Consider the following 10,176-nt stretch of genomic DNA (forward strand, 5'->3'; position numbering starts at 1 on the left):
TGATCCAGGACTACGACAGCGACAAGCTCTTCCCAGCCTACGGCTTCGGGGCCAAGCTGCCCCCCAACGGGAATGTGTCCCACGCCTTCCCCCTGGTCCGTAGCCACCTATGAACTATAGACTATATACTAGTGCTGTCAAGCGATTAAAATATTTAATCGCGAATAATCTTATTAATGTCATAATTAACTCATAATTAATCGCAAGTAATCGCGATTAATCGCAAAAAAAGTGCAATTCAACGATGAACATACAAACATACTGCCTTGAACATAGCAATCAGGCTACTGCTTCTTTGTTTTGAGCGAAAAAATAAATAAATAAATTGCGTTAATTTCGTGATAAAAAACGCCGTTAAAATTGGTTTGCGTTAACGCCGTTAATAACGCGTTTAACTGACAGCACTAATATATATATATATATAACTATACACATGTACACGCCTTCCCCCTGGTCCGTGGCTACCTATGAACTATTGACTATATATACATATATACATATATAACCATATACATACATACCTATGACCTATAGACATGGATACATATATATATATATATATATATATATATATATATATATATATAAATATATACACATTGACATGAATGTATCCATATATATTGATGTATGTAGATATAAACATTTACTATACATATATGCCTATGTACTTTAGACATATACATATATGCATATATAAATTTGTATATTTATTTAAATACACATATATACGTAAGCCCACACACACATGTATAGTTATGTACTTTAGACAAGGATACATATATATATATATGTCATATACATATAAACATATGTGCATAGATAAACATACCAATTACCACAGAATGGTTGAATACTTCTGATATCATAATTGGTCTCTAGTGTGAATAAACACATAACTGTCCTGACCAGCTGACAGGTCAGTGTGTGGATGAGTGATGAACGGGTGAATGTCAATTCATTTATACGTATCACCACACATGCTTACACACACTTAAACACATTTACGTAACACAACCATGCACGCAATTGATTAAGAAGGAACACACACACATACACCCAAACACATACACACACACGCGCACTCTCACATTCGCACACTCACACACTAACACACACACACACGCACAAACACACACATACACACACAAACAAACAACAGGAGCTGTCAGCCACACAACAGCTGCTGCTCCTCTTTGAGGAGCGACCTCATCTTCCCTCCCAGCAGGAAGTCACCACGCCTCACTTCCTCCTCAAGGAGCCACCAGCTGACTTAATTTAAAGTTCCCTGTTAGCTGTTAAAACACATTACTGTTAAGCACAGTGTGTTGAACACTCAATGCTGTTCTACACAATCATTACATTGTATCTGTTGCACACATTCATCAAACACTTAACACTGTCGCACAAAATCGTTACATTATATCTGTCCCACAAATTCATTAAACACTTACTACACACTTACTGTTAAACACTGAATACTAAAACAGCTTAATGCTTAATACTTAACACTACAACACTTAAATCGGTATCTGTAAAAACACTTAATACCTAATATTGTAACACTTACTGTATACAAAGGTCAAGTTGCAAGTAGCGTATTTTTTAATAGAAGCAGTCACATTATATGTGCAAATTAAGGATATGAATTATTCATTTGCATTAAGTCCTTGAGTTGACGTTTATCCAAAGGGATTAACACCGGATTACAACTCCAACACCGAATAAAATAAGTGGGTAATGTAAACGGCCAGCAGGAAGGAAGCCTAGTGATAAGGTAAATGATGTTACGTTATAGCAGCGCTGTGCCTCTAGTGTTCGGATTCCCGGCTGTTTAATGTAGGATCCATCCACACTTGTGGAAGTATGGATGTAAAAAGTGTTAATGTAGGATCCCTCCACTCTTCTGGACCTTTGGATGTAAACAGTGTTAATGTAGGATCCCTCCACTCTTCTGAACCTATGGATGTAAACAGTGTTAATTGCACGGGGAGATGCATGTCTCACAGTAGCCGCTCTCTTGTTCGTACACAGAGTGGAGATTTGGCAGGGTCAGAATTAATGAGCTCGCAGGTCAAATGCTCCCCACCCAATGAGAGAGGTTGGAGAGAAATGTCCAGCTTTGATTTCAAGCGATCTTTGTTTATTGAAATTGAAAGTATGCTTGGTGTACCCCGTGAGGATAAATTAGAGAAATAGACTTGAAGCATCCAGAGCTCCCTTCAAAGAGCAGGAGAGAGGGCTCTGGGGATATTGTGCGCTGGTTAGCGTCTTCTCAAAAAGATATACTTTAGAAAAGCCTCTTAAGAAGAGCATTGTAATCCCATTGTTATTTTCTTTGTGAAAGCTTTTGTATTGTTTGCATTCCAAACACATCCCTGTTCAATCGTTATCATCTTACACAACCTTACCCTGAATAACCTCCCCTTACCGGCTCCTGACGTATTCGTAAATTCCCCTACCTTATCTTACCTTATTCCACAATACCTTACCTGAGCCTTCTCCCTCGTAGCCGCCTGCCTTCCAGACTCTAATATTTCTACTCTTGCTTGCCCTACATACAGAAATACATAACAACGAAAGGGTGCATATCGTGACATGCAGTCATCAAACTGCCACACAAGCAGGTGATGAGTGCAGTGGGGAGGGAGGAAGCTGTCCTCGGCAGTGAGAAGTCCTCAGAGTGTGTGGGGGGGGGGTTGCTTCTAAATCCCAGATATTGCGTGTGCTTGGGTCTTGGCCCTTGTTGGAGTCGGCTCAGCCGGCGGCTGGTTGATTGATGGGTCTGTTGTGGTGGAACCGGCCGTCCTGACGCTGGGGTACCCGGTAGATGTTAATGGTTCCACTGGTCCGTGAATGTGTGACTTGTTTGTGGTCGGCCTGCGGGAGGTTTCCCTGCTTATGCTTAAAGCCGGGATGGCGATTTGTTTGAGAAGCCTTTTTTTTGTCATATCTGTTGAAATGGTCTTTGCACCCTGACAGCAATCAATAAATGAAATGCTCTGACAACAAGGAAATATCTGGTATCTGTCGCAGGCCTGTAATAAACCTGTCCAATCATTTTTTTCGGCCTGAATGATTGGACAACCGATCTGTCCGTCTCCCTGCCTCTGAAGGGAGTGTTGGGGTTACCTTCTCTGACTGGTGTCTCCTGCCGACTCTAGCTTTAATGTATACCATATAATCCATACAATACGTAAGGGATAATGTATAGAACGCCGGTCATTATCAAGAAAATAAGCCCCGACAGGGCGAACAGGACGATAATGACCGGCGAAGTTCTATACATTATCCCGCATATTACACGGCTACTTCCCAAAACGAAACAATTTATTTGCAATGTATTTGTTACCAGCATTCATAGTGTTGATCAGCAGAGAAATAGTCCGCCCAAGACGTTGACGTCGTCGCTTAGCAACCGACAGCGCTTGGGTTGATACATATCCCGCTTATTACATTGACAAGTTACCGGACTACGTGCGGAGTGATACCAAAGGCAAAAAGTCCTTTCGTTTACCTTGATAGCGGTCATTATTCATCCGTTGCCAATGAATTATCAAAAAATAATTGACCGCCGGAAGTTGTGAAGTGACCATGCGTGTGAACGGAACGTTGAAAAGACCCGTGTAATACTCTTCTTTAATCTATACCATAATACATACAATACCCTTCTCTAGCTTTAATCTATACCATATAATGCAACAAATACTATCAATGCTGAAGTATGCTACCTTACCTTGACCATACCTTAACAGACCTTCCCTCCACCCTTCAGAGCGGGGACAGCGTGAACCCTAACTGCGTGGGGATCGAGGGCGTGCTCCAGGCCTACTTCGAGAGCCTGCGGACCGTCACGCTCTACGGACCCACCAACTTCGCCCCCGTCATCAACCAAGTGGCCAAGTCAGTGTCTCTGTACAGCAGGACATCATGAGGATTATTAACATTACTAATCATAATGTTATACATATCTACCGAGTGGCCGAGTCAGTGTCTCTGTACAGCTTGATTACATGAGGATTATTAACATTACTAATCATAATGTTATACATATCTACCAAGTGGCCGAGTCAGTGTCTCTGTACAGCTTGATTACATGAGGATTATTAACATTAATAATCATAATGTTATACATATCTACCAAGTGGCCGAGTCAGTGGCTCTGTACAGCTTGAAACATGTGGATTATTAACATTAATGATTAATATCATTATTAATGATGTTATAAATAGTTATTATTATTCTATGCAACCCTTGACAAAATGCTTTACCTGCATTCAAATTAGCCTGTTTTGATCTAACTGTAATCCAATGTGTGTGTGTTTGTGTGTGTGTGTGTGTGTGTGTGTGTGTGTGTGTGTGTGTGTGTGTGTGTGTGCGTGTGCGTGTGCCTGTGTGTGTGTGTGTGTGTCTCCAGCTGTGCTGCTGAGATAACAGACGGGTCTCAGTACTTTGTGCTGCTGATGATCACAGATGGAGTGATCTCTGACATGCTGCAAACCAAGGAGGCTGTGGTAAACGTGAGTACACACACACACACACACACACACACACACACACACACACACACACACACACACACACACACACACACACACACACACACACACACACACACACACACACACACACACCTGAACACACACAACAATATATCATGTATGGGATGGAATGATCTTCTGTTTGTGATGTAATGCTCTTCTACTTGTGATGTAATGATCTTCTACTTGTGATGTAATGCTCTTCTGCTTGTGATGTAATGATCTTCTACTTGTGATGTAATGCTCTTCTGCTTTTGATGTAATGATCTTCTATTTGTGATGTGATGATCTTCTGTTTGTGATGTCACTGTCCAGGCGGCCTCCCTCCCCATGTCCATCATCATCGTAGGGGTGGGGCCAGCCGAGTTTGACGGTAAATTTCATTGGATTATATGAACTTTAAATGGTTGCTCAGCTGAATGAGACTATTTTGCTAAAGATTTTAAGTACACCTTTCTCTGTGCATGGGATGGTTTGTATTCTTTGACTTGGTTTACATTCCAATTTGAATTCCATTGTGATCTGGGCTTCCATTGTTTTTGATTCCGTTGTGTTCGATTCCATTGTGTTTGATTCCGTTGTGTTCGATTCCATTGTGTTTGATTCCGTTGTGTTTGATGCCGTTGTGATTGATTCCGGTGTGTTGGGTTCCTTTGTGTTTGATTCCGGTGTGTTGGGTTCCGTTGTGTTTGATTCCGGTGTGTTGGGTTCCGATGTGTTTGATTCCGGTGTGTTGGGTTCCGCTGTGTTCGATTCCGTTGTGTTGGGTTCCGTTGTGTTTGATTCCGGTGTGTTCCGTTGTGCAGCGATGGAGGAGCTGGATGGAGATGAGGTGCGAGTCTCCTTTAAGGGCCGTGAGGCTGAGAGGGACATTGTACAGGTAAACACACACCGGCTTTTCACAATAAAAGACTTGAAGTGGCTCTGTTTTATCTCATGGACATTAGCATCAGTTCTGATCCTAATTTAAATTATATTTATTATTATTTATTACCTAATAATTGCAATCCACATAGTGTGATTTCATTTAATGTCATTATATTTCACTTTAATTCAAACTCACTTGTGAATTTGAAAGTATTTTAGGTAGAATTCATGAGCTTTAAGTGGGACTGCTCGATTATGGAAAGAAATCATAATCACGATTATTTTGGTCAATATTGAATTCACGATTATTCAAACGATTATTTTTGAGTTTGAAAACATGATGTATTTATTCAGCATGTCTCTCCCAAACAACACTTTGTAACTGAGAACTTTGAAATTTCACATAAAAAAAAGAAAATATTCAAATGTACAGATATGCAGCTGTACTGCACTTTCTATAAAACATTGAATAAAAATATTAATAAAAAGATTATTTCGATTATATTAGTTTTGTGATTGTTTGACGCTAAAATCGTTGTGTCCCTGTACCTTCCTGCCTCGGTTCTGAGGGCTTCTGGGTAACTGAGTTCCTTGTGTCCCTGTTCCTTCCTGCCTCGGTTCTGAGGGCTTCTGGGTAACTGAGTTCCTTGTGTCCCTGCCCTGCAGTTTGTTCCGTTCCGGGACTACATCGACCGTACGGGGAACCAGGTGCTGAGCATGGCCCGGTTGGCCAAGGATGTGCTGGCCGAGATCCCCGACCAGATCCTGTCCTTCATGAAGACCCGCGGGATCGAACCCCGACCCGGCCTCTCCTGCTCCCCCCTGCCAGACCTCCCAGGACACATCTGACCCCCTACTGAGCAACCGCAGACCTATCTGACCAATCACAGAGCTATCTGACCCTACCGACCAATCACAGAGCTATCTGACCCAACCACAGACACATCTGACCCCACTGACCAATCACTGACCAACCAAAGACCTATCTGACCCTACTGACCAATGAAAGACTTATCTGACCCTGACTGACCAATCACAGACCTATCTGACCCCACTGACCAATCACAGACCTATCTGACCAATCACAGACCTATCTGAACCGCACTGACCAATCACAGACCTATCCGACCAATCACAGACCTATCTGACCCCACTGAATAACCAGAGACCATTCTGACCAACCATAGACATATCTGACCTCCATCATATCTGACCATCTTATATGACCTCCATCTTATCTGACCTCCATTGCAGACCTATCTGACCTTGTTTCCCGCTATAAGATGGAATAGTTTGTCCATGAGTTTGCTTCGTGTCTTGGTCAGATATGGTCAGTTGGGTGTGATATTAAGATCTGCAAATCATGTCTAAGAGAGTAGAGTCAGCCAATGAACAGCCAGTATTCATGAGGGAGGGTTAGGGGGAAATAGAGTCAGCCAATGAACAACCAGTATTGACGAGGGAGAATCAGGGGGAAATAGACTCAGCCAATGAACAGCCATTATTAATAAGGGCGGTTCAGAGGGAAGTCTAGACTGGATTTAAAATGCTGAGAATGTCAGTTGAAGAGGAGCAGGTGAGGGCTGGCACCACCGCATTCATTACTTGTTCTTCTACATCCGCACACACATGCGCATGCACACGCACAAACACACACACACAAACACACGTACACACTCTCACAGACACACTTGTGTGAGCCACGCCTGGCCTCTTCTGCCCAGCTGGGTACAGATTGGTTACCCCCCCGAACCCCCCACCACTTGAGAAATGCCAATCTCTGAACCCCCTGGGGGGCTGTGTGTGTGTGTGTGTGTGTGTGTGTGTCTGTGTCTGTGTCTGTGTCTACGTGTGCGTGTGCGTGTGTGTGTGTGTGTGTGTGTGTGTGTGTGTGTGTGTGTGTGTGTGTGTGTGTGTGTGTGTGTGTGTGTGTGTGTGTGACAGATGAGAGTGGAGTGAAGGATACGGTGTCAGAGAGACCACATAAAGGAGTGGAAAGATAGAGAGCCGATTAGAGAGAGAGAGAGAGAGAGAGAGAGAGAGAGAGAGAGAGAGAGAGAGAGAGAGAGAGAGAGAATGGAGACATGCGAGAGGTATGGAGAGATTCAGAGGAAGAGGAGGAAGGGGGAGTTAGAGAGATAGAGAGGGAGAGAGGGAGAGAAAGCCAGAGAGAGGGAAAGGATTGGAGAGAGAGGGAAATGGGGGAGGGGGGGAGAGAGAGAGAGAGAGATGGAGGGAGAGAAAGAGGGTGGGGGAGGGGGGGTGGAGAGAGAGAGGAAAGAGACAAGCGAGAAGGAAGTAGAGATTGGGAGATGGGTGGAGAGAAGGAGAGAACAATGAGAATGTTTAGAGAGGGAGAGAGAGAGAGAGAGAGAGAGAGAGAGAGAGAGAGAGAGAGAGAGAGAGAGAGAGAGAGAGGGGGTGAGTGGAGGGAGAGATAGAGGGAGAGAGAGAGAGAGCGTGGGACGTAGAGAAACATCAGATCAAAGTGTCTGGCTGGAGAGAGGGTGTTTGATATATATTGCGTCATCCCAACACACGTTCAGAAAATCATTAGTTGTTCCTGTTTTGTGTGTCATTCACAAAACTAACAAGACATGCAGATGTATCTAGAAGCAATAGTCCTAATACATACACGTGTAATACTTTGCCCATCATTACGCCAATCCATTCTGTCAGAGCTTGATACAGGCTGTGGAGCAGATGAACACTCCCATCTAGCGGCCTGAGTGTGCAACTACACGCTTAAAGCCCCATTCCGCTTCTACTAATTAACATCTTAATCAGAGGGTATATCTCAAAGCAGCTGTTGACTTTGTGTATCGGTTTTCCATGTTGCTGCATGAAGATTCTCTGAATCGCCGATTTAGTGTCACGGCAGGACACGAACTACTGAACTTTCAGATGCATGAGTTGTTTCTTCGCTCATCGACGTCGTAACGTTAAACCGTGTTCGCTCACACGCTGCCGATACAGTCGTCCGATCGATAATCTATACCAGGTAGCTTTATAATGTAGGCTACTATACTATCTTGTTGGGTATATCTGTGATCCGCCACCATTCTGCTGGATGACGAGGGTATAGATATCGGGGCAGGATGCGACTGGACGTTTCTCGACTCTTTACTGTTCCAAACATCATCTCCATGATTATGATCCATCCTTGCAATGATCAATATTTGATGAATTCGATATTCATTCGTTTTTCTGCACATAATCCATAAAGTGGAACGGTTTTTATTGACTCTATTTGTGATTCACCCAAAAAAGGACCTGTTGTAATACTACTTGATCGTGTTTCTGCTGTTTAATATTCCCGTCCTGTTTACTGCACTAAGAGAACAATGTCGTGTTCTGCATGTCTGAGAACTATACAAAGTGTTGTGTTTTTACTAAGCGTGATGTTGACTGTCCAAAAATAATAGAGAGATTGAGGTTATATCTCATCATATATGCACTCCACTCAACGCTGTACATTTGGAAGCTGTTTAAAGGTGCTGTTCGTAAGATTTAGGAGCTGTTTTTTTTATTTTTATTATTGGAATGGCATCGACAGCCCGTCAGCTATTAGTGAGTTGTAGCCTACAATTATCTGTTAGAATATCGGTTTCAAATCACCTGAATCTGTATGAGCCGATTTACATTTAATGATCGCTCCCTGGCTTATTTCTTACCATTCGGGGCATCTCTTCCCTGATTGAGGAGCAATCTTACCTTTTGATCTCAGATGTGTATTTTCCTCACTTCTCAAAGGTGGAATGGAGGTAGGGAAGGAGCACAGAAGGGAGGGGAGGTTTTTGAGTGATTTAGTTTCAGCGCCATGCCGTCTTGTGTTTACAGCTCTCCAATCTTACTCACAGCAGCTTTATCGCGGGACATGGCGATGTTTTGTGTTTCCAGGTTTTTCTAATCAAACGAGATGGTGTTTTATTTCCTGTGGTGCGGCGTGTACCCGAGATATGTGCGGAGAAGCTAGGACACAACATGGAGGGGATGTCTCTCATGCTGTGTCCTTCCTTGTTTTAGTCTGCACGTAATCTATAGGTTCACACTTTGCATACGTCGGACAACCACAGACCAATGGGAAAACAGGTACCATCGCTGGTGAAGGTGTTGTTTGATGATGTCTTTGTACTGAGTCTTGTGTCTTATAAAAAATATATATACATATATACCACTCGGTACGTACTATACACTAGTCAAGTCAACATACCAAAAACATGATGGTCAAGTGTTTCTTAGTCAGTACTGCAGAATGTTAGGGTGAAGGTCGGAGGTCATGACCTCAGGACACGTATATACTGGGTCTGTTTCTACATTCATGTATCCAGTAGGAATGTAGTGTTGTTGAAACTTAGACTGGAGGGGTAGTATTCTGTGTTTATGCAGGAGGTAATCTCATGGCTGTCACTTTCCATTATTTTCACAGTGGTTTAGAATAGGCCTCATTTTGTTACCGCAGTTACCACATTAAGTATTAAAAGTATTTTAATTATCCCACGCTGTCTGTCTGAAGCTTCCAGGATTTCACAGCCCATCGGCAGAACACACACACAACCCACAACGAGCTGCGATTCAGTCCATGAGAAGGATTAAGATCCACGGTACAGAGGAGGAGAGGAGAAGAGAGACGAGGAGAGAAGAGGAGACAGGAGCAGAGTGAGGTGAAGAGGAGAGGAGAGACGAGGTGAGGAGAGGAAGGACGAGGAGAGGAGGGACAAGGTGAGATGAGCTAAGGAGAGATGAGGGGAGGAGAGGAGAAGACATG

General features: G+C 43.2%; 1 protein-coding gene across 3 annotated transcripts in view; it reads left to right on the top strand.

The window, feature by feature from the left end:
* Window positions 1–6,482, top strand: part of cpne9 (copine family member IX) — a 49,178-nt gene extending 42,696 nt beyond the window's left edge. For all 3 annotated transcript variants that reach the window (XM_056595482.1, XM_056595473.1, XM_056595465.1), the window contains 6 exons: window positions 1–95; window positions 3,776–3,903; window positions 4,418–4,520; window positions 4,857–4,914; window positions 5,348–5,421; window positions 6,075–6,482. The exon at window positions 1–95 is cut by the window's left edge and continues 87 nt beyond it. In XM_056595482.1, coding sequence (XP_056451457.1) covers window positions 1–95; window positions 3,776–3,903; window positions 4,418–4,520; window positions 4,857–4,914; window positions 5,348–5,421; window positions 6,075–6,257 — 641 coding nt within the window. In that variant the 3' untranslated portion in view covers window positions 6,258–6,482. The remainder of the gene's footprint in view (window positions 96–3,775; window positions 3,904–4,417; window positions 4,521–4,856; window positions 4,915–5,347; window positions 5,422–6,074) is intronic.
* The last annotated feature ends 3,694 nt before the right edge of the window (window positions 6,483–10,176 follow it).

This window comes from Gadus chalcogrammus, chromosome 1 (genome assembly GCF_026213295.1).
Source record: "Gadus chalcogrammus isolate NIFS_2021 chromosome 1, NIFS_Gcha_1.0, whole genome shotgun sequence".
Lineage (NCBI taxonomy): Eukaryota > Metazoa > Chordata > Actinopteri > Gadiformes > Gadidae > Gadus > Gadus chalcogrammus.